Source organism: Salvia miltiorrhiza, chromosome 7, assembly GCF_028751815.1.
Source record: "Salvia miltiorrhiza cultivar Shanhuang (shh) chromosome 7, IMPLAD_Smil_shh, whole genome shotgun sequence".
Lineage (NCBI taxonomy): Eukaryota > Viridiplantae > Streptophyta > Magnoliopsida > Lamiales > Lamiaceae > Salvia > Salvia miltiorrhiza.
Window position 1 is genome coordinate 10922877 of NC_080393.1, and position 27411 is coordinate 10950287.

Below are 27411 nucleotides of genomic sequence, written 5' to 3' on the forward strand. Positions count from 1 at the left end.
GGTTTAAACTTTTCTGATATGAGATCTATTAATTGATTGTAGGGGGTGAAGGAGGTGGATACCCGAGTGATCGTGGCGGTGGATACCAAGGGGATGGGGGGCGCGGTGGCAGTGGTGGTAGGGGAGGTGGTCGTGGTGGAGGTAGCGGCAAGGAAGGTGATTGGTGTTGCTTTTTTTTTTTATGTATAATAAAGGTGACAATTCCAAATAGATTAATAAGTCCACATAATCAAACTCCGGCGTTTCACGTCAACTCTCGGATGCCGAATTTTTTTTCGGGACACAATTAAAAAAAGTTGATAGATTGGATACTAATTAGATATTATCGAAAAATTGGAACATATTAATCAATAATTCGATCAAACGATGGAACATAAAGTGACATTTATCCTTATTATTATTATCATTTTCAAAGCAAGAAAAAATAAATTATACGAAATACTTACAAAAAAATTAACTCATTCCAAACTCCATATAAATTCAACCCCGAATAAAAATTTATGGGTGTGCCACCGTAGGTGTAAGTGGGGAAAATTAATCGGCCAACCTAACATGCACTAAATTCTCCCAACATTGGATGGTCAAAACTTCTTCAAGGAAGACTGCGGGACCCGCAAAGTCAAACCTTAGCTCGCGACAGCTTAAAGCGATAACGCGACTTCTTTTGACCTCTGCTTGTTGACTTTTGACTGTAGGTGGACTCGGGGTTGACGATTTCATGCACATGTTTTGTGAGGAACGTGTTTGTGGACTCGATCTTATATTTGGTATTAGTAATGATATATAAATGAATTGTTGAATTCTTGCCTTTTTGTTTCTGTTTTATTTTTATTTTTTTTGAAACCTTTTGTGTTTGCTGTATTAATAATTGAATTACGGAAAAAACCACGTTTGAGGACTTATTTGTATACTGTTTCTTTGATAAAATATATTTTTATTTTAATTGAAAATGGAGGAATTCAGTTGTTCGAGAGGAATGCCATTCAGCTACCATACTTGTAATTTTTTTTTTTTTTTGTAAAATGAATTTTGATGATTCATACTGTGGATCATGAGCTTAAGTTTGTACTAAAATGTTGATAAATTTTTCAGTAAAATGGATTCAATGTATTTGACAAACTTGGCTAAAGTCTAAAACAACATAGATGTTTTCAGTTGCGTTTAGATGGTTAGTGTATTTTATTTAATTAATAATAATTAAAAAAAATCGGATGACAGCTTATATCATAGTAGTAGTACATATTATGAAATTAATAAGAAGATCTTTTATGCTATGAAAATTTTGTAGAGACGGGTCCAACATGTGAAAATAATTTATTTATTTTTTGACGGAAAAAAATTATTAAATCGTCCAACATGAAACTCAACAATAGTATGGGCTATTACATAAATGGGCCTAATTTAAATGGATAAGAAGGCCGACACATAATACTGAGCTTTTTTTTTTTGAGGGAATAATACTGAGCTTTTTGAAGGTACTTAAAAGTTAAAACGGAAAAAAAATGCCCAAAAATGTAATAACCACCATTTTCATTTATCAGCGGCGTTCGTTTCGATTTTCTCCATGTCCTTCCCGGCGCCGCTCCGGCGCCGCTTCTCCACCCAAACCAACCACCTAGTCGGCCAAGTGCTGGCGGCGATAATCCAAAACAAACCCTTCACTACCTCCCCTCCACCCCACCACCGCACCTGGACTTCAGAAAGTGTAATTCAAGTGCTAAGATCAATCCCATTATACCTCTTCCAATCCCCAAGATCAATCGGCCGCCAAAAAACCTTCCGCCACCGCTCTCCGCTCCGGCAGAGAAATCTCCGGCAAGAAACGCTCAAATTCCAAAAAGGGGCTCTTGTTCTTGGCCCAGCTGCTCACAGGGACCCCAAAAGATTGAATCTTGGGCTCGAAAAAGCACTCGACTTTTACTATTGGGTGGAAACGTATTTTGGGTTTCAACACGATGAACGAACTTGCAGAGAAATGGCGCTCGTTTTGGCTAAAGGTAATCGAATGAATTTATTGTGGGATTTCTTGAAAAATATGTCGGGAAGGTATAAAAAATTCAATCTTGTTACTACTGTGACTATGACTTGTTTGATCAAGGCTTTGGGGGAGGAGGGTTTGGTGAATGAGGCCATGTCTGCATTTTATCGAATGAAGCAGTTCCATTGCAAACCCGATATTTATGCTTACAACAATGTGATTTATGCGCTTTGTAGAGTAGGGTTTTTCAAGAAAGCTAAGTTCTTATTCGAGCAGATGGAGCTGCCGGGGTTTAGATGCCCGCCCGATGTGTTCACTTACACGATCTTGATTAGCTCGTATTGTAGGTATGCGATGGAGACGGGTTCTAGGAAGGCCATAAGGAGGCGAGTGTGGGAGGCGAATCACTTGTTTAGGTTGATGATCTTTAAGGGATTTGTGCCGGATGTGGTGACTTACAACTGCTTGATTAATGGCTGTTGCAAGACGGGTAGGGTAGGGAGGGCGTTGGAATTGTTTGAGGATATGGAAAAGAGCGGGTGTGTGCCTAATCAGGTTACTTACAATTCTTTTATTAGGTACTATAGTGCTGTGAATGAGGTTGATCGGGGTGTTGAGATGTTGAGGAGGATGCAGGAGAGGGGTCATGGTGTCCCAAGCTCGAGTAGTTACACGCCTATTATTCACACCCTTTGTGAGGTGGGGAGGTTGGCCGAGGCAGTGGGGTTTCTGGTGGAGTTGGTTGAGGGGGGATCAGTTCCAAGGGAGTATACTTGTAGATTAATTTGTAACGCGTTGGATTCAGCAGGGGAGATGGATTTGGTGGATGAGAAGCTGCGTAGGCACATTGAGAGTGGGATTGCAAACCGGATTAGACAAGTGATGAAGGTGAAGCCGGCTATGAGAGTAGACAAGAACGTGGGGAGTGAGTCGGCTTCCATGGAATGATGTTGAGTCGTGGAGATGGTGGTTATGTCATCTATCGGAGGGTGTTGGAAAATTTCAAATGTCATGCATTCTGCATCGAAGGTGAGAATGTGGTGCAAGAGATTTTTACACTGGTTTGATTTAGAATGAGCATTGGATGTTTTTGCTAAATATCTGTCTATGTTTAGATGCATCAATTGTGAACATATTTTATGGTTTGCAGTTAGTTAGTGTTGGGGAAAAGTGGAGAGATGCTAGAGGAAAAAAGAGTTCTTGAAGTTTAAGAAACTAGGTAAAATTTTGCAGTGGTTTCCTCATTTTTTACTTGTTAGGATTCTCTTCTTCCATTGATTCAGTGAGTTCGTTTTGGAAATCCAAAGTCCTTTAATTTCAATGAGCTGATGAATTATGTGTAAATTATGTCTTAATCTTAGCCTTAATCTTTTGAATTTGGTGATGCAGGTGCGGATAGAGGGGGCTTGAATTTGGATGCATACTTCTCTATTTTTTTGTTTTCTTGTATTGTGTTTGTGGAATATGTATGCATCATAATTTACTAGGGTAATGAGAAACAAAGATTCCATTTTTGCAGGATGAATTTTCTTTTATATCTCTTGAAAGGCTATTTCACTTTATTTTCCCGTCTTCACTCTTTTTTTTCTTTAAATGTTGTGTTGAAACTAAGGGTAATCACCAATAGTAAATGTCACTTCAATATTTTCTTTTTTTTCTTTTATATCTCCAGCCATTTTTATACGAAATTCAAACTTATTTTACAGTAAATGTCACTTCAAATAGTAATTCTATTCTAATTGTTTATTGCCAAACTCAACTGCTCTTTAAATATTCTGTTTCAACTAACTTTTTATTACGTTTTAGTCATATTTATATATTTCTTTTAAATTATACTTTCACCCACAAAACTTTTTAATTATTAAATTCATTTAAAATTAATTATTTCAAAATTTAATTATTAACAAATAAAAATATACTACTCCCTCTGTCCACAAAGAATGTGTGATGGAGTGAACGGCACAAATTTTAATAAAAAAATTAAAAGATGTGATTTTAGTATTAAATGGTAGTATTGGGCCCACCAAATTGTAAAAGTAAGGGGTGAGTATTTTGTAAATATTGAGTGTGAATGGGGTTTAAAGTATAAATGAGATTTTTAAAAAAAGGAAAACACACAATTTTTATGGATAGATGAAAGTAGTAATAAATACACAATCTTTGTAGAATGATGGAGTATTAAATATACCTTTTTAAATAATTAAAAATTACTTCCTTCGTCCAACTCCAATAATCTCATTTTTCTTTTCGAGACGTCCCACTCCAATAGTCTGATTTTTATTTTTGGCAATGATTTTATATTACAAATAATGTGGTCTCACACACATTTTCACTTTTACACTCAAAAAACAAGTTTCTTAATTTCCGTGCCCAAATGAAATGAGACTATTGGACTGGGACGAAGGGAGTAAATGAAAGCAAAAATGCACCAAACATTCCAAAACAGTAAATAAAATTAATAGCTCAAAAATATACTCCCTCGTCCCACGAATCTTGATGCATATTCCTTTTTTAGTCGTCCCACGAATCTTGATGCTTTTCTAAATATAGTAACAATTAGTTAAAAAATAAGGGTTCTTAATTATACTTAATTATCACTATTCTACTTTATTATCTACACACTTTTACTTTATCACTTTTTTATTTTATTACCTACACACTTAAAACACTAATCTACAACTTCTTAATTCACGTGCAGAATGCATCAAGATACGTGGGACGTATAAGTCCATATTAAATAAAATTAATAGTCCAAAACATTTATTACAAGTCAAGTCAAGAAACACAACAATTAACTTTAAGCCCAAATTTTCCTTCAAAAAAAACTTTAAGCCCAAATTCAATTAAGTCCAACAATTAATTTGAAGCCCAAAATTGTAAAACACAACAATTAATCCAAGTCGCCGCTCTTCTTCTTCACGCCGCGCCAAGCTTCTTCTTCACAGATTTCTCCTCCAAGGCTTCTTCTTCTTCGTTAGTCGTTACGGTATTTCTCTTCTCTTCTCTATTTTTCTAAAATACACAAAGATTTGGGACTTAAATGCAATGATTGAGAATTAGAAAAAGCTATTTTTGACAACATTGGTGTTGATGTGCTCTTTTGCAGCTATGGATGATGCCATCGACACAGGTTACCATCCAGGGTCAGAGTTTGTGGAGGATAAAAGGGAACCCTTGATTGATCTGGAGACGACGGACTCCACCGAACTATGGCTCATTCAGTGGCCGATTAATCAGGTATTGTCTCGTGTGTGTGCCCGCGCGCCAGTTGAAGGAAGCTAAAATTTTGCCCTAGTAACTTATTGTGTGATGGAGATAATTTGCTTTGATGTGCAGAGTTATTTGGTTGGATCAAATTTGAGAAATTGGTTAGTGTTTTATCCCCATTTGTCTTAATAAAATCCGAGCTCCTTGTTGGTAACTTTGTAAGTATAATCTGAAACTAGCTCAATGAGTTATTGTGTTTCGAAGAATCGACAATTACAGAATAATTAGGGGTTTTTCTAGTAGTGCTGGACTTACCTGGAGTTTTTCTTGCCATTACAAAAAGTAATTGATTGAAATTCCATCTTTTGTTTTAGCATTGCTAAAATAGAATTTGAAGAAGTGAATTCATACCTGATTGATTTATTGTTTGTTTCAGACTCCTGAATTCAGTGGGCAACAAGTGTCCATTAAACTTCAGGGTGATGGACATATAGGCACCTTTGAGAGTTCGTCTGGTAATTTTGCATGAAATCGCGTTTTATTTTGTTGTATCGAGGTCCCTAGTAGTATCTACGTGCTCTCTATTTTTCATTTTGAAAATCTGTTGGCAGGAATATCATATGAAATGTTGAGCATGAAATCCCAAGGTCCCAAAGAAACAGTCTTCTTATCTTCAGTATCAGAGGCAAAAATCGGTATGCGTTCTAAAAGCGCATGTATATAATTTGTAGCTATCGTTTTGGGGGAAATCAGTCTTATATCTGTGTTTGTTGTATAACAACAGCTGGGAAGATCTCTAAGCATGTTTCTCTGATTCACTATCCTGAGCCTAGTGAACTGCAAAAACGCAACAGCTTGAATTTGAGTCTGTCTCAACGGTCTTCCATGACGACCTCAACTCTGTCCGGTCGTCGTTTGGCCACTCCTAGTCGTAGTGTGAAGCCTAGAAACTCACATGGAATGAGTGGCTATTCAACTCCAAGTAGCAGAACCAAGAGTTCAGTTTCTGGATTAGGGGAGCCTTCAAAGCCTCCAAAGCGAAAACGTGTGGATTCAGCTCAAGATTCAGGAAAAACCACCAGTGCTGTTACCTCTACTGATACTATGGAGCAGTCTCAGGAAAGAAAGTCGAAAAAGAAAAGGAAAACTGAAACCTAAACTGCACGACCCCGATCACTGCAATGTGATGTGCCTGTTTATCTATATCTTGATTCCAAAGTGGGAGCCAGGTTTTGAAAAAAGGATCTTAGTTTGAATACGCATTCTATATTCCCTTATGGCTGAGTTGGTGTCTGTATCCCTTTATAAAATTATTGAATTATCCAGAAAATTCAAAAAATTCAAGTAGCGTTATGATTGGAGTGTATTTCTCTTGATTTTTTTGTTTGTTTGTTGGGCTGCTGGTACCTTGTCAAATTTTGATTTTGTAATGTGGGTTTTGTTTGAATTTAATGAAAAACTAATTTAAACCATTTTAAATTTTTTCTATCCATAATTTGAAAAATCATATCAGTATAAAGAGCTTCGTGTTTTGACTCTTCTATTAAATAAATGTTAAATGAGAAGCTTTGTTTTTTTTTTGAGGAAACAATCAGAAGCACTTTAAAAAGAGATGTCACGTACTTACTGCTATTACCTTCAAAATTATGAAAATCTGATAAACTGCTCCAATAAATTTGAACAATGCCAATTTAGCATACTTGTCATAAACAATTTTCAGCACTCAAAAGTACAAAACTCGTTACTTAAGGAGGCATGCCAATAATAAAAAAAATAAAATAAAACCCATCAAATGCAATTTCATTGATTCATGGTATCCTGCAATTTTAATAATCTGTACAGCTGAATAGTACATTCCTAAAATCCCACTTGCTTTCCTCATCTAATTAGTAATGGTCACAATCAAATTAGTAGTTGAAATTTCAAATCTTTTTCCATGTCCAAGCAGTTGTTCCATACTCTGTAGAGGAAGTCAGGTCTGCACATCCAAGCTGCATCAGGGATACAGGTTAGTCCCACTCCATTCCACGCATGCACGTCTAGATAAAACCAAAGGTTCAAGGAAACGTCGTTTTTTTTCTCCACTTTTCCACTCTTTTGGTACAGTACACCTAAGCTCAAGAAATGATCCAACTCCAAGCGCGTATTTATATGTAGTAATCATGCTCCGCCTAACCTAAACCAGATTTAGTCCCAGATAATGGTCTGAGCATTGGATGGCCGAGAGAAGGCTGAGAATTTGATGTCGGGTTAAACATGGTATTAGGGGCTGAAGAAGATGGATGTATAGCTGAAAGGGGCAGCCTAGGACCAAGGCCATACATTCCCTGTTGTTGTTGTTGCTGCTGCATCAAGGACATGTGGGGATGGATGGGTTGGTTATTTCCGTATCCAGAAATGAAAGGCTGTTGGGAGCCTTGAACGTGCTGCTGCCTACTATTTCCTGCAGAATTGTTCATAACAGCGTTGTTGACACCTGGTAGTCCCATTGGCCGTTGCACCCCAGCAGAACCAAACTGTCCCGACATCATGAGGGCCCGTTCAGCAGCAATTCTCTGCCTTGTCCTTTCCATCTGCTCACATTCTCTCATTAGCAAGGTCTCAATTTCTGCAAACTGCTTCAACTTTAGCTCCAATCTCTTCAACTGAGAACATTCAATGTAGTACCACATGTCAGCATAAATTGCATCATGAGGTGTCCATAGACGAAATATACCGAATATTGTAGCAGGAATAGAAGTTGACAAGAAGTAAGATGAAAGTAGCAGTATTAAGTGAGAATCCACACTAAATTGATCTATCAGCGCTACTTTTAATTTCTTAAGCAATGGAAGTAGAAAGAAACATGGGATCCTGACATGGCATTGCAATCAATCTGAGCTCAGTAGAGCATTGGAAGTCCTATCGTATAAAGTATAATAAAGCAGTAAACACTGTTAGCCATGGTGGCAGCAGTAAAATTGGTCAACAGAGGATCCACACTGACAGTCGGCATTCATCAAATCGGTCAACAGAACATATACAGTATGAAAAATAATTTTATAAGGTCCCACCATCAACATAAAACAAACCAACCATAAGATTCTACTTAGCATAATCATTACAAAGATAGTACCTGATGATTTATTATATTAGCAGATAACCGCTGGATTTCACGCTCTTCATGATCAGCAAAAAGCTTTGACTTCATAGCTGCTGCATCAAGACCATCTTCGGCCGCAGAGATAACTTTTTCAGCAGACAGTGTAGCACCTTCAGCATCATGCTGGCTCAAAGGACCTTCACAGAATGAAAATCGGTAGTATTAATAGAAAAATTAAAGGCCAACAAAAGATTACCTATACCTTTTCTATTAGAATAATCATACCTCCAGGACTCCCTTCCTTGCCACTCTCCATAGACAATGAACCCAAAGATGCATGGGCACAGGCTGCAGCCACTCTTGGCCCCAAGGCAGAAGCAAGAAACGCCACCTATAAAAGATCAGGTCGCTTGTAAGGACATGCTTAAACAAATTAGTTTGCATAGGAAATTCCAAGCTACTATTGACAGAGAACGCATCTACACGAGTATAGATGAAATTGGAGCTTCAGACAAGACAGTGCATAGCTTTGATTTTTCCGAAACAAGTTTAGGTGAAACCTTAGAAGCTTTCATAACCATCACATGGAAATCTTGAGAAAATTTTCAGTTATAACCCATCACAATGTTTTCAGTTGTGCCACAGCATGAGGCATGGGAAGAAAATTAATAGATAGAACAGATTTAGGGTTTCACGTTTAGGTCCTTAAGCAAAAAAGGCAAGTTCAACCAACCAGGGCCTCCAAGATATGCAGGTAAAAGATAAGAACACATGACAAGAATTATTTGAGAAACGAAAGAGACGTGATAAAAGAAATCCCTGTCATTTAAATAAATCCACACATGCAGGAAAAAAGATGTATGGACACAATAATCATGTCTCAGAAAACAAGCATGACTTCATGAGCAATACCAGAGACATCACTGGGTTTCCAGAGTTTGAGAAAGGAAATTTGCTTTCAGTGTCATCCCCTTCCAAGCAGATACCTGTGTCAAAAATTAATGCCAAACTTAAATCATAGAACTCCATCTTATATGCAGAAAACATAACTTAGACATTGACACCAACCATTTGAATTTGGCTCTGATCTTCCATGATCATCATGATTGCTCAAATTTGATGAACCAGATGTGCTTGGAACATCAATATTGTCCAGTGGAGCGCCGTCTAGAGGAAGACGGACAAAATGGAGAATGCACTGCGCTTTTGACTTGGAGCCAACATGCTCTGCAATTTTATTCCAGTTTTCATTATAAAGCTGCATTCCCTCGAGCAGCAGCAACGTTTCCTGGTCAGACCAACTATCCCCATCCAGGTCTACATAATCTTTCATGGAATTTTCTTTCATAAAATCAAGGCTAGAGTGACCAGCAATGAACCCCCCCTCATGATAGCAATCCAAACAGAGTCTCACATCAACCTGTCAAGATCAAGGATCAGCCACACACAAGATAGATCACCTTCCTGTTTTCTGGAAATTATGATGTTTTTGTTTCAATATTGTCAAGTGCAGTTTCCCATAATACATGTTAAGCTACTTTAATACACATTATTCCTACTAGTAAATTAATAATGTCAATGTTTTACTCTGATCAGAGTAGAAGGTAAGAGTCATGGGTATCAGCTCTTTAGGTAATCTAAACTATGGACGGCATACAAACAGTACCCATGTGCATACTGCTATAAGGAATTAATATTGTCAAGGTTTTACTCTTTCTAGAGTAGAAGGTTAGAATCCTGGGTATCAGCTCATCTATACATCAGGAATAAAAGACACCTTTATCCATGGCTTTAGGTAATCTGAACTATGCACAGTATACAAACAGTACCCATGTGCATACTGCTATAAGGAATGACAGGATACCGAAAATAAGGGAAAGAGCACAGCATTCAAGATTTAAGCATGGTGTATGACATGCCAAAAGCAAAAGATAACATATTTACCTCCTTCTGTGACTGGTAGTACACTGCAGGAATAGGCCGCGAACAGCAGTTGCATTGATGCTCGGATAATTGCTCTCTAATAGTACTGTCAAAGTCAGAATCCTCATCCTGCTGACATGCAAGTTCTGGATAAACATCAGTTGCCTTGAGCCTACATTTTGGCTTGTCAAACTTGATTAAGCTATCTATAGATTTCAAAGCAGCCAAAGGCACGCGAAGTTCATTATTTGAGTCCTCACACAAGTAAGTTCCATCCTTTGGGGCCTCATGCTTAGGAGGAGTTGCACAATAGTTGATAAGCCCCCAGTGATCCAGAAACCTCACAATTCGAGTTAAGTCCTCATTATCCATACCAGCTACTAGGCCCTGGCAGTCAGCCACCGCTAGGTGCTTTTCAGGATTTTCCATATACTTAGCAACAATGAAATTCCGACACTCCATGTACTTTTCAGGTGTATGATCTGTAGACTTCCCAGAAAAGAAATGTGGAACCACTTGTCTCTCCAATCTATGCACTGAATTTGGTGAAAACCATTCTGTTTAAAATTAAACCAAGAATCAGAAATGGAATACATTAAAGCAAGCTGAATAATGACTTAGGAAGGTACACAAACTATTCCAAAAAAGCGGATAGAGAAAGGGTAGTCAGGCACATAAGCTTCAAAGTTTTGTAGAGTATTTAAAATCACACTGTAAGAACTAACCACAGGATTTTAATTAAACATATAACTACACAGTTAATTAACCTCCACAAAAGCAAATAGCCTAATTACTAATTCAGTGACCAGAATGAACATATGAGAACATATTTCCCGAATTATGCTAGACAAGAGTGAAATTTTTAAAAAAAGGCCAATATTGGAGATATATTTGTACAATTTTGAATATTAAGCATCAGCACAATCATATCTGAAGATGTGCATGCCCCACGTTGAGTTAACCAAACATTATTAAAGCATATAAACTAGAAGAGATACCCATAAATCCTTGTTGAAACTTGAAATCATGTTCAGTCTATATAGCTGACTACACACTAAGAGCTTAAGCCAAACTAAACTATTAAATACTCATATCAAAATTGAATGCTAAAACCTTTTTCGGCTCACTTTATTAAACTTAACAATTCAATTATTCAGTATGTTTGCAATTCTTTCTGAATTTGAGTTAACGCAAGAATATTAATTGCATGCGTAAGAAGAGCACCTACTCATTTTCATGCCAATTGAAAGTAATTCACACTCAAATCATTTTAGAATCAAATCTGAACAATATTCCTAGATGCCAACCATGATAACAGGATGGAATAGACTCGAGTTAATACAATGAATATACACACACTAGTGAAGGGAATTGGACCAACCTGAATGTACTGGCACAACATGAACACGACCTGCACTACCAAGCCTTTTAGTAACACCAGATCCTGCAACTATCCTAGGTGGTGTGATCACATATGAACCACCCCCACTACCACTTGCAGTCTCCTCTGAGGGAACCCCTAAAAGAGCTGGATTATCTCGAGGCACTGCAGAAAGTGCCTGCAGCTGCCCATAAGAAATATTCTCCAACACTGGCACCCCACTCTGCCCTTGGCCTCTGCTATCCCCATATCTTGCAGCCCTCTCATATTCCACAATTCGAAAGACAGATGAGTGTGGCCTATTTATCTCCCTCTTAATCACAACTGGAAACTCACATAACTTCAGTCCACCAGTAACCAAGTTTTCATCCCCTTTCTCTCCTGTTATCTGGTTTGCCCTATCAGAACTACGAAATTGAGGATCATCTTCACTCTCCAGATGGTTCTGTGGGGGGTCCAGATCTGGGTCGTCATCGTCATCATTATCATCAAGGATGTCATCATCGTGCTCTTTCAGTTTGGACTTACGCGCCACTGAGTTATCCCTTTTCCGCTTCCTCCACCTAGCTCTTGCTTCTTGACAAGAGGATACAACCATAAAGGGAAGAGAATAAGAAAACAGAACGGACTGGCAGTCACTTTTCTTAGGCTTCACGAGTATAGCAATGGCTGAAAATAAAACCTTTTCAAAACCTAGCAATTTGATTTTAGAATTAATTTACGATCATGAATGAAATTTCAGATTGCACATTCCTAATATGAATTGTCAATATTTTCATGAGCAACGTCTATTTTTCAGTAAAGAAAGTAAAAGAAAAGAAAAAAAACCTAATTTTGCTAGCTAACACATAAAAGGGGGGCAATTGCATTCCGCATACACACAGAAAAATCGAACAGCGTCACCAATGATTTCGAACTCGGGCACCAGAGACATGCTCCCCACATTTTAAAATCAAGTAGCTAAATTTCAATTTCATAAACAGGTCACAGGCATAGAAAACGTGAACGGGTTTGCAAGATTTCACAAACCCGCAAACCAATCGACGCTAAAAACGACAAAGACTCATCAATCTCAAGTCCTCCACAACAAATCAGCGCTGCGAACACGCAAATTCAGGCAGTGAGAAAGTATAATTTTGGGGTTTATAAAGTGTTACCTGAGGAGGAAGCTGGCATTGCTCAAGAGAAAATTAGGGGGAGAGATTTATGGAGGGTTTGAGGTTTAAGGAGAGGGCAAGAGATTTGTGGGGTCTCTGTGATTGGTGAGGTGGAGAGCTGAGATTGTGGTGTGCGAAGTGTGTGTGGTGCGTGAGAGAGAAAGAGAGGGGGGAGAATGGGGAAGAATTGTAGTGTTTTTCTCTCTCTAAAAACTGTAGTGTGCTTTGGGGGTGGAGCAGCTTCTATTTTGGGGGAAAATGTTTTTGATTTCATTTGCTATTTTTTTTTTTTTAATTATTGTAACAGCTGGTGTATAATCTTTATAATTAACTGGAAGGGGCTGAGTGCTATGACTTTTCATTTTGGTCCCTGGATTTTTCGTTTGTTTTTATTTGGATCCCTCTTGGTTCCTTTGTAATCTATTTACCCCTTTATCCTCCACTATTTGAATATAGTTTTCTTGTTTTGCTCCATTTTGGAAAGTTATAATTAATTTAATTAGGAGTGGATGGAGCTGAGTTCAACACCACATCAAGCAATGTATCTTCTAATTCTTCTTTATATAATATGTAATTGTGTTAAATTTAAATATTAATTAGCAAAAAAAAATTGACGAAAAATATTAGCAGGTTAATATATAACACTTGACACTTTTTTGTTAAAGTAAAATCATGACAAACCAAGATATTATAAAGCTTGACGAAATATTTTATATTTAGCTGAGTTGAATCTTTCACCAAACTCTTTTAAGATTAAGATTATGTTTATGTTTATTTGCAACAATATATCATTTCAAGAAATAATAACTTTTTCTCGATTAGCCTAATATCAAGAAGAAATTAAAAAAATACATAGGTAAAAAATTGTTGTTTTGATAAATTATTTAGAAGTTGACAGTTTGATATTGAGTATTCTAGAAAAACAATTATCATTACATACTCATACTCACTGATTTCCTTTAATATATATACATTATTTTTAAAAACTCAACAATTTGGTCGCAATCGTCCAAAAATAATGGATGTCAACTGATTTATCCAACAAACTAGAACTTACATTAGTGCGATGCACGACGAACATCGAAATTAAATGACATGTTTAAATAATAAAAAGATATTAAATAAAATTAAAATATAAATAAATGAAAAATATGTTTTAATAATAAAATAAAATAAAATAATCCACATCAATTGCTCAATAAAATCTTGAATTTGAAATGTAGAGTTTCAACTTTGTATTAAGTATAATGATAATTATAGTTATTAGATAAATTTAAATTGTTCGACAATGAAAATTGACATTACACATTATTATTATTATTATTATTATTATTATTATTATTATTATTATTATTTTTCATGAGGTCATTATTATTAAATGACGATTTTATATAAAAAAAGAAAAGAAAAAACTAAAAAAAAAAAAACCCCTTGAAAGCACAGAAGGAGCAGACTAAGGGCCGAACCTCATATAAACATTTTCACTGAAAACCCAGTGGGATAAACCGTGAAAAGGAAAAAGAGTACTCGTCTAAACACAAGACGAAAGTAGGGAAGAGCGGAAGGAGATACAACTCCGAGATTCAGAATATCAACGAAAAAAACAACTGAAACCCCTAAAGAAAACGTCCCCGAAAAACAGAGACAAAAACCAACGGAATCCGACCATTAGCGTCCCCGAGCCGAGCGCACCCAAACCCGGAAGGACTCTACCGACACTCCATCCCTCACCAAACCAGGGCAGCACAAGCTCAACTCCATCCACCGCTTCAAAACCCACGCCTCCATCAGCGCAAGAACCAACTGAGCGTCAAGAGCACCCATCTTAATCCAAACGCTTGCCAATTGTTCGAAGAAAAACCCAAACCAAGATCTCCCCAAACACACGTCAACAAAACCAAGAAAAACCGAACCAAACAACCACCCATCAGCCCCAACTACCGTTTCTGACGCAGATGGCTATGCGAAGCCATGTCAAGGCGAACCGCAGCCCTAATCTCCTCAATCTCGTGCGGCCACCACCCTTCCGTACGTTGTTGGTTAGCCATTAAATCTGCCGCCTTGTTTCCTTCTCTAAAGATGTGAGTAACCTGCAGCGAGAAAGCATCTAACATCTTTAAAATCCTATTCCACGCCGCCTTAAAACGCCAAGGCACATTCAAAGAACGAGAATTAAGAATGGATATGACGTAGTTGGAATCGGCTTCAATCCAAAGCTTGTGCCAACCACGATTGTGAGCAATTTGAATCGCCGAGATAACAGCCAGAAGTTCCGCTTCAAAGGCAAAACCCGAGCCACCTTTGAAGTGAAAACAACCACGCACCACATTCCAGTTATCTCTAAACACCCCACCTGCAGCAATAGTGCCCGGAGCTCCCAGCGCCGAGCCATCAGTATTCACTTTGATCCACGGCGCCACCGGTGGCCACCAATGCACCTCCACAAACTCCGGAGGAGGAGCACTCCTTGTAGTAACACCCACTGCCCTGAGAATCAGATAATCCGACCAAGAATTCCACATGTAGCCTAATTTAGCAAAGTTATCATCCATCTCTTTGAAAGCAACTTTCACAGTGTGGATGACACGGCTTGCTTCGAACTTTTGATTATCAAAGATACAATTGTTTCTCTGCATCCAGATGGCCCAAATGACCGTGATGATACCCGCTTTCCAGAAATTACCGGTGAGGGGACTAAGTTTATACTGCCAAGCTGCCACCAAAAAACTATGAATATCATTCTCTTGCAACCCTTGCGTGAAATTAAACCACCCAAGAAACGTAGCCCAAATATTCTTCACACGCTCACAATTCCAGAAAAGGTGATCCTGAGACTCACTTCCTTTTAAGCAAATCAAACAGACGTTAGGCGTGATCATACCGTAGCGGATAAGGCGATCATAAGTCGGCATTCTATTGTGAAGAAGACGCCAACAGATCAAAGAACGTCGAATTGGAATAAAAGATTCCCAAAGCCAAGAACCCCAAGATACCTTCGGAAAATGATGACAATGATTGTTGAAGGCCAGCGCAGTAGTGACATTCCCGTGTAACGAGGGTTTCCAGAAACGCACATCTCCCTCAGTACCAAGAGGAGTGAGTAAAATATCACACACTAACTCAGGAAAAGCATTAACAAAGGCTTGCGTGAAATGCCAGACCCCATCGTAGAAATAATCAGCCACCGATTGAGAAAGAAACGGAAGCATGAAATGCGGGATTCCGCATTTATTCATAAGATTATACCCAAGCCAGTCGTCATACCAGATTATAGAGTATTAAGCGTCATAATAAATAAATTAATATTTTCATACCCAAATATAAATAAAATATTTTAAATGTTAAGGAAGAGAGAAAAAATAAAATATTTTTAATTTTAATTTTTTTTATAATTTTTTCATTTTAAATTTATTTTTGATGACTTTTTATACCATATTAAAAATCTTCTCACGAACTTAAAATTAAGATGTAGTATATTAAGTATTTTTTCATGTACTAAATTTTATGATGCTTATAAAAAAAAAACTAAAGAAATAAAATAGAGAAAAAAATAGTGAAAATTAGTGAAAGAAGAGAGAGAAAAATAGAGGGAAAAATTGGAGGGGAAAAACTCCTCTTTTATATAGATTATATAGATGTTTGATGAGGAGTAATATGTGCAGAGCAGGGAAGTGGTATAAGCCAGAGGAGCGGGCTTCACCAGGGAAACGGGCTTCCGCAGAGAAGTCAGAGGGATGCGCCTTGTCACAGGAATGGTCTGCATCAGAGAAGTCATTCTCGCCAGAGAAATGGTGTTCACCAGAGGAATCACCAAAAGAGCGGGAAATTCTCCCGCTTGAGAGCAGAATTACTATTATGCCCCCGACCACGCAAGACGCATGTTCCAGCCATGAAATTACCATTTTACCCTTAACGTGTAATCTATAAATAGCCATGAGCATGTACCTTGTAAACTTACGCTTACTTCACTTGCAATACAACAGCAACCGGATTCTCGTGCTCTCAACTTTACTTTTCTCTCTCGTTTTTCCAAATAACACTAGGTATAATTCATAATTCGATAATAAATCACCGATTAAATCTATATACGTTCAATTATAATTCACCAATGTTGGTTCTATAAAATTTCAGAATTCAATTACCCATGTTCATAGTTAATTATGTATAGGTAATTTTCGGTTAAGTGATTATTTATTGTTGATTAATGAGCCTTTCTTCTTTTGTTCATGTCAATATATCAATCCGTTTTTATTTAACTATTGTATATGAAAATTATTAATAAGTGACTAATGAGCTTTTATCTATTTGTTATGTTAATATATAAAATGCAATTTTAGAAATAGAGTATCAATTGACATTTTTATATTAAATTAATTTTGCTCCCTATGCATGTATTTAACTAAATAAATAAAAAAATATAAATAATTTATATTTGTTCAAGTTGGATATCTTTTTGTATTATAAAATTATAATAAACTTAGTAATATTTTTATAACTAGAAAAATAAAATTCATAAATTTGTTAACTTATAAAATAGATCTTTGCTAATACTATAAGGTTTTCGAATAAAGATGATTTTTTATAGTTGTATGTTAGTCAAATCAATGACCAATATCTCAACAACATATTTTTATCAACGATCAATATTAGTCCGTTAAAATATCTGTCAAAATATCTATATATTTTCTAAAACTTTTATGTTTTAATGCATATTATACAACTCAAACTTTTTTCAAAATACTTATTTTGTCCCAATTATATAGGCTGATTGAATTTTGCATAAAGATTAATAAAATTATTGAAAAAGAAAATTATACGAGTAACTTCCTAAGAGCATCTCCAATAGCGGGGTGATAGCCCCGGATGGATCCGGCAAATCGATCGCACCGCGCGCTGAAGACCCGCAGTAGTGCGGTGTCGGTATGATAGTCCGCCTCAGGTCGAAGGAGGGGTTTTGGGGTTTGCATGTGTTTCACACGCACAAAAAAAAATAGTTGTTGTGTTCAAGAGAAAGATATGGGAGATAGGAGTTGCAGGGGAAACTTGGGCAAAGAGGAGGATAATTGGGGGAAAGAAACAAGAAAAAAAGGGAAGAGAAAAAGGCAAAGGCGGCTGGGTGGGTGTGGGTAGGGTTTTAAATTTTTATTTTTATTTTTGGGAAAATTACACCTAAATACACAAATTTTGCCGAAAATCCATATTTGACACGAAATTAGGAATTTACATTTTAATACACCAATTTAAGAAGTTGTTCAATTTTGACACATTTTTCAATTCCGGCGACCGGCATTCTGACGTGAACGCCGGAATGCCACATCATCACCACGTCACACACACACACACACTCCACTCTCTCTCTCTCACACCCCACTCTCTCTCTCTCTCTATACATGTCACCTTCCCCCCCCGGCGTCCCCCCGGCGGACCCTCCCCCTCCCCCTCCCCAGAACCGCATCGCACCGCCGCCGCCGCCGAGCCCAGCCTCCCGCCGTCAGCCACTTCCCCCTCCCCAGAACCGCGTCGCACTGCCGCCGTCGAGCCCCACAGGGCCTCAGCCGCAAACCCTCCCTCCCTCCGTCGGACCCTCCCCCTCCCCAGAACCACGTTGCACCCGCTGCCACTTTCCCCACCACCCGCAGCCCAAAATCGACTCCGCTCTCTCTGACCTCCGACATCAACAGCAGATCCTAGCTGCCTCCGTGCCTGTACTCCCTCGATCCTGAGTCACGTCGCCACCGCCGCCGCTCACGACCAAGCACAGACCCTAGATCTGCAAATCTGTGCAAACCAAAAAAAACGATGGTGGTGGAGATTTGGTGACGGTGGATATGGCGTTTTTGGTGGTTATGGTGGAGGTGAGGGAAACGGTGGTGGTGGGAAATCCGGTTGGTTTGGTTGGTGGAGGTGGTGGGTGCGCCGCGGTTCTGGAGAGGGGGAGGGTCCGACGGGGGGGAGGGGGGAGGTGATGTGTAGAGAGTGAGAGAGAGTGGGTGTGTGACGTGGCTGCGACATTGGCATTCCGGCGTCCACGTCAGAATGCCGGTCGCCGAAATTGAAAAATGTGTCAAAATTGAAGAACTTCTTAAATTGGTGTATTAAAATGTAAATTCCTAACTTCACGTCAAATATGGATTTTCGACAAAGTTTGTGTATTTAGGTGAAATTTTCCCATTATTTTTTTATTTTAATTTTTTTTTCTTTTAAAATCCTAAATTTTTGTAATTTTTTAATTTCCACCTAATTTTTAATTGTTGTAATTTTTTAATTTTGATCCAAAATGTGCTGAAGCGTTGAGGAATTATATAGTTTAGGATTTTTAATTTTTCGTAATTAATTTTGTTTAGTTTTTTAAACTATGTTATTTTTTTAGTTATTTAAATTCTGTCATTTTATTTTTAATGGAATGTTTAATTTTAATTTCAATGAAAATTAAACATTTTAACATAAAAGTGTAGAAATTAGAATTTTGGTGGAAATGGAGATTTAAAAACCTCCATAAGAACTATGCATTGGAGGGGGGACGTGCTTAAGGTGGGTAGAGCTAGCAAAATGGGCGGGTCGGGCTGGACCGGCCAGCCCGGCCCGACGGACTTTTGAGATTGATCGGGTCGGGCTGGCCCAGCCCGAATTCGACGGACTGCCAATTTTCAGGCCCAACCCAGTGTCGACCGGACTAGCGGACACATTTATGCTACCTACACCAGAACCAGCGGACTAGCGGACGCATTTATGCTACCTACACAAGATAAAAAAAAAATGAGATAAGGTGTAGAAAATAACTTTAATTACAATGGATTACTTTAAAAAAAATTAAATGATTGGGCAGGCTTTTTATCCCGAAAACCACGGGCTTTTTAGCCCCGGGCCCGATTACCTGGGGGGCTAATTGGGCGGGCTTTTGAGGCCCGAGTTTTTTCGGGCCTACATTTTGTACAGCCCAGTCTAGCCCTAACACGGGCGGGCCGGGCTAGCCAGTCGGGCCGGGTCAATTTTGCCAGTTTTAAAGGTGGGGACCACCATTTAAGCACCGCCCATTGGAGATGCTCTAATATGTTCATTTCGAAAACTATATGAAAAATAATTGAAAACAAAAGTCACTAATTACGGCAATATGTAGTCGTTATTATATACTTATATAGATAGATTATAGTGGCTTGATTAATGTTAAATGTTCAAAATTTATTTTATACTTGTTGACTATTCATGAAATAAAGAATAAATAAATACATATGTTTTTTTTAGAATACAGATGTTAAAAGTCCATATATGATCATATTGATATTAATAGTTTGATACTTTTATTCATGTTTATTAAATGTTTTATATACATTTATTAAACATTTTATGATCATTTTAGACAAAAATATGTTATTACATATTTAATATGGTCATATATATAGGGTATAGTTAGGCTACAAATTCATTCATTATAAAATATAAACTACAAACCATAAAAATGTGATAAATTCCATGAGTATAAAAAATTATAACAAAAATACATTTGTATGATTTAGAGTAGACGAAATGAACAAAAAATAAATAAATAATTATTTTCAACAATAGTATGATGATTTTGGCGGAAAAATATAATCTAGTACTATTTTTGAAAGTGATTATCCTTTTATATAGTATATAGATATAGATTTAAGGTTGTTATCAAACACAACCTTAATATCATGAATACTTATTAGAGAAGTTCCACAAGAGAAATTAAAATAGTGCAATCCAAAACATGACTTGGTAGTGTACGTGTGTTGGCCAAACGATAATGCTTTAATGTCTAAGGCCAAAGGTCTTGGGTTCGAGTCCCTTGTGGTGCGAACTTTAAAAATTTCTTTATTTAATACAGTTAGTTTATCAAAAGAAAACACAACTTTGTATTTTTAAGTTTTATGAAAATTATGAATTGATGTAATATTGTTATACTACCGACAATCAATTTTTTGAATAAAAAAACATGACTACTCGTAATCAGTTTTTAGGGTCCAATAAATAGCCCAACAATCAAGCCTCCTGCTCCAAACCAAAAGTCCGGCCCAATAACTAAACCCAAACTAATCCGAACCCAACCTGTTATTCGTGATTGCTTCAATTCCATGGCGGAGTAGTTTCCCCTCTCGCACGCCATAGCCCATAGAAACACAAAAACATTCCCCCGTCTGAAAACTCTAGCGTTCATGCACAAATTACTTCGACAAAAATAGTTTCTATTTTTTCGCAGCTGACTGCAAAATATCATTATGTTGGTAAGTTCATCAAGCGAATTTCATCTATTGTCCTAGAACCGTAGACGACTTTAATGGCGTTACAGTGTTCATGATGATTTTATCACTATTTTGTGTGTTTGTTGTTATTGATTACACAGAATGAATTTTGTAGATCTTCGAATATAACGGCAGCGCAGTGGTGGCGATGGTGGGAAAGAACTGCTTCGCCATCGCCAGTGATCGGCGACTAGGAGTGCAGCTGCAGACTATCGTTACTGATTTCCAAAATTCACGACAAACTCTTCATTGGTCTCTTCGGCCTCGCCACCGATGCTCAAACCCTGTAACATAATTTCAATTTCAGTTGCTAATACTGTGTGTTTGTGGCTCGATGTTTTGTGTTGTTTGATGTAACTTGTTAAAAATTGCGGAGCTTGAGGCACACCAAAATCTCATTTAGGTAAACTCTACTAGGTTTGATGATCATTATCACATAGTATTTGTCCTCTTTGAGCTGAAGCCTTGCATTAGAACTGGATGTGCTCGTTCTCAAATGTACATATTTTCACTGTGTTTCTATTTGGAAGCTGAGTTCTAAGACTGGGGCTGAATGAAATGTGAAATGGAGAATAATGGTGAACAATTGTGCGTACTTTCCTGATGAGTTTGTTTTTTTTGTTGAAAAATTGAGGAGTTGTTTTGTGGTATCGAATTGTAGGGTTAATATAATAGATTTAGGAACTTGTTGACGAAGCATTAGGAGTAGAATTGGATATGTAGAAAGAGAAACTTGTAGATTACGTATTCATGTAATATCTGTTTTGGCTTAGATAAACCACTTTTTGATTTGCGTCTTCTGTTGCTGTTATGTGAAGGTATCAACGGCTTGTATTTCGTCATAAGTTATATCATCTACGAGAAGAGAGAGACATGAAGCCTAAAACTTTTGCTAGCCTTGTATCTGCTCTTCTTTATGAAAAAAGGTTAGTAAGATTCTTATCTCGTACTGTGAAAGATACGGACAAGAATAATGGTTATGAATAGTATTATCATTATTGAAGCCTTTATAAGAGTGACTAAAATTGAGCTGATAAGACCTAGTTGGTGATGCATGTCAATCGCCTTCTATTATTGTGCTATTTGCCACAACATATAAATAAAATCTTAGATTTAAGGTAAAAGCAGATGAGGTTCATTTGAGGTCCTTGAGCTCATATGATCTTTTTATTTCCAACTGTTGAATTAAATCTTGTATTTTAGTGTTGATTCTCGGTGTCATTTGAGTGTCTCCTATACACATTGATTACCATAAATCATTTTAAATAATTAACGTAATACCCTTCTTATTTTTATCGCTTAGGTTTGGTCCATACTTCTGCCTGATGAATTCAAAATCAACACCCAACTATAAAACGATAAGCGACACAAGAATTTACGTGGTTCGATCATAAGATCTACATCCACGGGTGGGGTTTTGGGTGTTTCACTATATTCTTGGAGATTTACATTTACAACTTGAGAATTGAAAGAATAACTAACTTTTCTAACTTATCTAACTTGTGAATGAAAAACGGAAGTCCCCTATTTATATACTATTAAGTGAACTTGGCCCATTTGACCTTTAAAGCCCATTAATCTAAATAATTGGGCCTAAGCCCTTATTACATGAGTCTTAAGCTTGGAGCTGAGTTGTCGAACTGCCAAGATAATTCCCGATTGATAAGGTCAGTCCTGCACAAAATATTTGAAATAATAATAATAATTGTGTCAATAATAATAATATAAAAGAAATATTTCAGCCATGTTCATTGCACAACGTTGATGCAGATTTTACTCCTCATCAGCTACTCCCCCCTGGTCAACAATAAATGAGTGTTTCTGATGAATTTCTTGTTGCTTTGTGACCTTTGATTTATCAGCCATGATATTTTAGCTCCGCCACTCGCTTAAGACGAGATGTTTGCACTTGGCAACATAGCAAATTCAAAATACTTTTGCCTTGCAACCTTGTAACTCGTCAAAGAAAAAAAAATCATTTTTGTAGAACAATAAAGACAAAATATTCTGGCACTGCACATTGTCAATACATAAGAATTTTCAGCGCTGCCAATAAATAAAGATAAAAAAATTCTTGAGCTTGGAGCTGAGTTGTCGAGCTGCCAAGATAATTCCCGATTGATAAGGTCAGCCATGTCAAGTCAGCGCTGCACAAAATATTTGAAATAATAATAATAATTGTGTCAATAATAATAATATAAAAGAAATATTTCAGCCATGTTAATTGCACAATGTTGCTGCAGATTTTACTCCTCGTCACTGGCAACCTGTTATTGCTGGATTGGGAGATGATGGAAAACCCTTCATTTGCACCATGGATTCTATTGGAGCCAAGTATGTCTAGCTATATTTATTTATCTATTTTTACTGTATATTATTGCCACAAAATCAGATTCTAGTGAACTAACTGGAAAAGGTCTTATAAGTTTTGCAAGTGGATTTTTATCATCATTATACAAACACGTTGTGGAGCCATAACCCCCTTTTAAATGTTTCTTCCTTCTGTAGTTTGGTTTGGTTTGTAAGCTAAAAACTACGAAAACCTGACTTAACCATAGGTCTTCATGCTAATTGCTTTCTTTTCTTTTGCTATTTGGAAAGTTATGGTATTTTGGATAGTTTAGTACTCCCTCCGTCCCAGGCCAATAGGCTCAATTCTTTTCGGCACGGAGATTAAGGAACTCATTTTTTCGTAGGTAAATGGTGTGGTCCACCAACAATTAAGATTTTAAGTGTTTCCTTATTTTTCATTAATCATATTTGCTTCATTATCCCATTTTTCAAACACAATGAATTTAACGGAGCATCACCCATCAGAAATTCAATAGAGCATCGCCCACCCAGCAGAGCATATTTAAGTCATCAAAAATCTCATCATCTTAGCCGTTTCATAATGGGAAAGTAATTCAACAAATTATGAAACTCAATGCAGAAATTCAGCAACAAAAATTCAATGCAGAAATTACTTTGCACATTCTTCTTCAAGCTTCAACAATTCAGCAAATTATGAGAGAAAATTCCAAAAAATCAAGAACGAAACTTTGAAAAAGAAAAGGGTGGAGAGGAGGCAACCTTAAATTCTACCAAGTCTAGAACCCTAAATCAAGAACTTAGAAATCAAACTCTGAGAAATAAAAAATTCCAGATCTGCAACTCCATCAAAAAATCAGCGGTTTCAGCCACCACATCGTCTCTTTCACCAGATCTGGGTATCCCGATGTACGAGGCGGATGGCGGTGGTGGAGATCGAAGACACGGTGGAGAATGTAGGGGTAGAGGCGGTGGAGGCGGTACACGCGATAGAGGGTGAAGAAGGAGGACGTGTGTTCGCTAATATTTTCACCACGCCGCAAGTATACGGGTAGTTGTAATATATGGAAGCAAGGTCGTATCCCACAAGGATTAGTAGTTCAATCTAGTGATTATCCTAATTCATTATGCTAGAGCTATTTAGACTAAACAAGGAGGTGAGTGGTTTGATTAACTAACAAATTCAAAGACAAAATAAGAACAATCAAACAAAGTGGATTAATTAAGTGATGAAGGTGGTTTAGGGATTAGGCATCGATGGATTAGCAATGGACTTCAAATTAGCTCAATATTAGTCTTGATATTCCTATTTATCTAGAGTGATCTCCCCACTAGTTCTAGCCCCCTCCCGGACGACTAAAACGGTAGATTACGGGTCATAGTTGCCGTCCCCGGTCAACTTCTAACCTATAACTCCCAAAAGCACAAAGGATCGGTAAACTCTCACCCAACTCTCAACCTCCCGGTTTATTGAGTCAATATGTTTCAAGCTCCTAATCTATTATGATTATCATCTCCCGATTCAAATCACAAATGAGAAATGCATAGAAAGTGGCCAACAATCCATACAAGAAATAATACTAGGGCTTGCAAAGATAATGAAGAAGGCATAATCAAAGACTAATAATGAGCATAATAATCAATTAATTACATCATCCATGAGCCTAATCCCCAAATTAATGGGGGATTTTATCCAAACATGTTCACAAACAACAAACCAAAATCAAAGAAATACATAAATGAAAGAGAGAGTAAGAAGTGACAAATCCTATTAATGAGCTTTCTCCAATCTTCTCTCCTCTTCAATGCATTCAATCTTGGTAAAAAGATGTGGTAATGGAGGCTAGGGTTTGGTGTGGAGGAATTGGGGAAGATGGAAAATGGGTGTGTTTGAGGTTGGGGAAGATGAATAATGTGAGGAAAAGGGGAAAAATGGGGGTTAAGGGCTGAAAAACGCGACTGGGGCCCACTTGGGGATGCTCCGCTCTTTTCCCGCGGTCACGGCCCGCGTCCGCGGCCTTCAAACGTGGGGGATGCTCAGGGGACCCGCGGTCCCGCCCCGCGGCCGCGGGTGGTGACCGCGGGTGTCTCCTGGAGTCGGGGGCAGCTGACCCGCGGTCCCACCCCGCGGCCGCGGGTGGTGACCGCGGGGTACTGGGCGTATTGCGCAGTCCGCTCGTTTTGCTCCGTTCTCCCTCGTCCGAACTCGGATTTGGTCGCCGTTTGCGCTCACGGATTCCTCTCGAGACGTACTTCAATCTCATATCTTCAAAATCCTCCAATTAATCATTGAGATTTCCTGAAATTGCTCCAAAACTACACCAAGATATCAAATCTTTATAAAACTAAATATTCGGGCACAAACAAGCATTCACAAGCAAAACATGAAGGGAAATGACAACAAAACATGTGGAATTGAGGTACGAAAACCATGTTTGTCAACGTGATGGAGAGTGGAGACGGTAGCACGCGGTGGAGACGGCGGCAGAGGTAGAAGAAGACCGCTAGAGAAGACGGGTGGAGAGGAGGCGGTTTGGCAGAGGTTCCGAGATCTGGAGGGGGAGAAGACCGCCATGGTCGGGAGATGAGAGAAGGAGAGCGGCGGCGCTCGTTGTTGAGAAAGAGAATGGAAAAGGCGGAATAGGGGAGAATGAAAGTGGCCGAATGAATTATGAGAGTTTTTAGAGTTTTAATTAGGGGTGTATATCCCCTTTAATTAAGTAGTTATAATTTTAATTAGAGCCCTGATTATTTCTAATTTTAGACTGTGCCTATTGGAGTGGGACGTCCCAAAAAGGAAAATGAGCCTATTGGGTTGGGACGGAGGGAGTAATTGGATATTATCTTTTAGGAACTTTAGATAGGAACCTGAAGAAAAAAAGATGCAATTCCTTCATTCATGTGTTGTGTTCTCGACATCAATATACTAGATTTGGTTGCAATAGATTGTAGCTTCTAATTTGTTAGCTTGGTGCTTATTTAATTTAACTCAACTTCGTAGGTTTGTACATATTATTTTGTTGGTGCATATCCACAGTTCTATTTTCAGGCATTTTTAATATTTCTTCGGCAATTGCAGAGAACTGGCAAAAGATTTTGTAGTTTCTGGATCAGCCTTCGAATCACTTTATGGTGCCTGTGAGTCAATGTTCAAGCCTGACATGGTTTGCCTCTTTGCTCGATGTTACTGATTTACCTTTTCTCCATAGACAAGTACTTGAGTTTTACCCCAGTTTTTTCTGCAGAATTTGTCATTTGACGCCTTCCACTCTCTAAAGAAATACCAAGTAGAAAAATTTGTGTCTTAAGCACCAACTAGTTCCAGAAAGTAGGCTTTTCTCTTATTCATCCTCCTTTAGCATGGTCCAACCAATACTCCTCTGAACTATTATGCACAAACATAGCAAGCTTGTCCTGTATACTAGGTGCTACATATGTCGTGAAGCCAGGGCCGCCCCTGACATTTCAGGGGCCCTAGGCGAAAAGGAAAAAAGGGGCCCCTATAACTATAAAAGTGCAATAAATTAAAAAACAATAATGAAATAATTACAAAAATAACTTAGATCTTCTAGCATTTTGAGAAGCAAAATCATCAATAATTTCTTCAAGATCAAGCTTTTCTAATACCTCATGTTCAATGCACAAAACCGCTAATCCATTCAACCTTTCTTAAGACATAGTAGAACGCAAATATGATTTTATCAATTTTAATTTTGAAAATTTCTTTCTGCTGAAGCTACAGTAACCGGTATAGTCAACAATATTCTATATGCAATAGAAATATTAGGAAAGCAATCTGAAACTTTAACAAACTCAAGAAACTCACCAAGAGACTTTGTTTGAGATGGTAAACACGTTTGTAGCACTTACAATTCATAATATAAATCTTCAGCATTAATGTCACATTTATCATTATGTTTTAGGGCATCTTGAAGTTTAACACAACATTTATGCAATTTATCACTATCCCATAAAGATAACATCTTATGAGGAAACAAAAAGCCAAAAATATCTTCAAAAATTGTCAATTGTTCAAATCTAGTCTTTAAAGATAAATTAGCAATATCCACTATAACAATAAAATAATTGATCCTAAAAGACTCTTCATC

The 27411-nt window shown here is 37.6% G+C and overlaps 4 protein-coding genes across 7 annotated transcripts; 3 read left to right on the top strand and 1 right to left on the bottom strand.

Moving 5' to 3' along the window:
* The first annotated feature begins 1430 nt into the window (after positions 1–1430).
* On the top strand, positions 1431–3540 carry LOC130992611 (pentatricopeptide repeat-containing protein At1g77405). 2 transcript variants are annotated; one of them, XM_057917317.1, is made up of 3 exons: positions 1434–3007; positions 3129–3197; positions 3368–3540. In XM_057917317.1, exon 1 carries the CDS (start codon positions 1565–1567, stop codon positions 2924–2926), a length of 1362 nt encoding a protein of 453 aa, XP_057773300.1. In that variant the 5' UTR covers positions 1434–1564; the 3' UTR covers positions 2927–3007; positions 3129–3197; positions 3368–3540. The 2 variants fall into 2 exon arrangements, with proteins under 2 accessions (XP_057773301.1, XP_057773300.1); XM_057917318.1 differs by lacking the exon at positions 3129–3197 and having other exon boundaries at positions 1431–3007.
* A 1261-nt stretch (positions 3541–4801) lies between these two features.
* LOC130992672 (uncharacterized) lies at positions 4802–6657 on the top strand. The gene is made up of 5 exons (XM_057917419.1): positions 4802–4964; positions 5085–5215; positions 5622–5700; positions 5797–5880; positions 5970–6657. Exons 2-5 carry the CDS (start codon positions 5087–5089, stop codon positions 6341–6343), a joined length of 666 nt encoding a protein of 221 aa, XP_057773402.1. The 5' UTR covers positions 4802–4964; positions 5085–5086; the 3' UTR covers positions 6344–6657.
* Positions 6658–6959: 302 nt separating this feature from the next.
* Positions 6960–12995, bottom strand: LOC130992557 (SWI/SNF complex subunit SWI3C). Of its 2 annotated transcripts, none has more exons than XM_057917233.1 (8): positions 12729–12995; positions 11572–12147; positions 10212–10747; positions 9336–9687; positions 9180–9253; positions 8553–8658; positions 8301–8464; positions 6960–7830 (listed from the first exon to the last, which is right to left on the bottom strand). In XM_057917233.1, exons 1-8 carry the CDS (start codon positions 12745–12747, stop codon positions 7357–7359), a joined length of 2301 nt encoding a protein of 766 aa, XP_057773216.1. In that variant the 5' UTR covers positions 12748–12995; the 3' UTR covers positions 6960–7356. The 2 variants fall into 2 exon arrangements, with proteins under 2 accessions (XP_057773216.1, XP_057773217.1); XM_057917234.1 differs by having other exon boundaries at positions 11572–12144; positions 12729–12991.
* Positions 12996–21279: 8284 nt separating this feature from the next.
* LOC130992691 (proteasome subunit beta type-3-B-like) lies at positions 21280–26957 on the top strand. 2 transcript variants are annotated; one of them, XM_057917444.1, is made up of 5 exons: positions 21280–21395; positions 21811–21918; positions 23236–23326; positions 26382–26466; positions 26548–26957. In XM_057917444.1, exons 2-5 carry the CDS (start codon positions 21909–21911, stop codon positions 26608–26610), a joined length of 249 nt encoding a protein of 82 aa, XP_057773427.1. In that variant the 5' UTR covers positions 21280–21395; positions 21811–21908; the 3' UTR covers positions 26611–26957. The 2 variants fall into 2 exon arrangements, with proteins under 2 accessions (XP_057773427.1, XP_057773426.1); XM_057917443.1 differs by having other exon boundaries at positions 21287–21918.
* The last annotated feature ends 454 nt before the right edge of the window (positions 26958–27411 follow it).

Excerpts from the sequence above, each read along its gene's own strand:
- LOC130992611 (XM_057917318.1), top strand. The coding sequence starts at position 1,565 with ATGTCCTTCCCGGCGCCGCTCCGGCGCCGCTTCTCCACCCAAACCAAC.
- LOC130992672 (XM_057917419.1), top strand. The coding sequence starts at position 5,087 with ATGGATGATGCCATCGACACAGGTTACCATCCAGGGTCAGAGTTTGTG. Across the intron at positions 5,216-5,621 it reads TTCAGTGGCCGATTAATCAG|ACTCCTGAATTCAGTGGGCA; the intron begins GTATTGTCTCGT and ends TGTTTGTTTCAG. Across the intron at positions 5,701-5,796 it reads CACCTTTGAGAGTTCGTCTG|GAATATCATATGAAATGTTG; the intron begins GTAATTTTGCAT and ends ATCTGTTGGCAG.
- LOC130992557 (XM_057917233.1), bottom strand. Across the intron at positions 8,659-9,179 it reads GAAACCCAGTGATGTCTCTG|GTGGCGTTTCTTGCTTCTGC; the intron begins GTATTGCTCATG and ends GATCTTTTATAG. Across the intron at positions 8,465-8,552 it reads CAAGGAAGGGAGTCCTGGAG|GTCCTTTGAGCCAGCATGAT; the intron begins GTATGATTATTC and ends CATTCTGTGAAG.
- LOC130992691 (XM_057917444.1), top strand. Across the intron at positions 23,327-26,381 it reads ATGGATTCTATTGGAGCCAA|AGAACTGGCAAAAGATTTTG; the intron begins GTATGTCTAGCT and ends CGGCAATTGCAG. Across the intron at positions 26,467-26,547 it reads CAATGTTCAAGCCTGACATG|AATTTGTCATTTGACGCCTT; the intron begins GTTTGCCTCTTT and ends TTTTTTCTGCAG.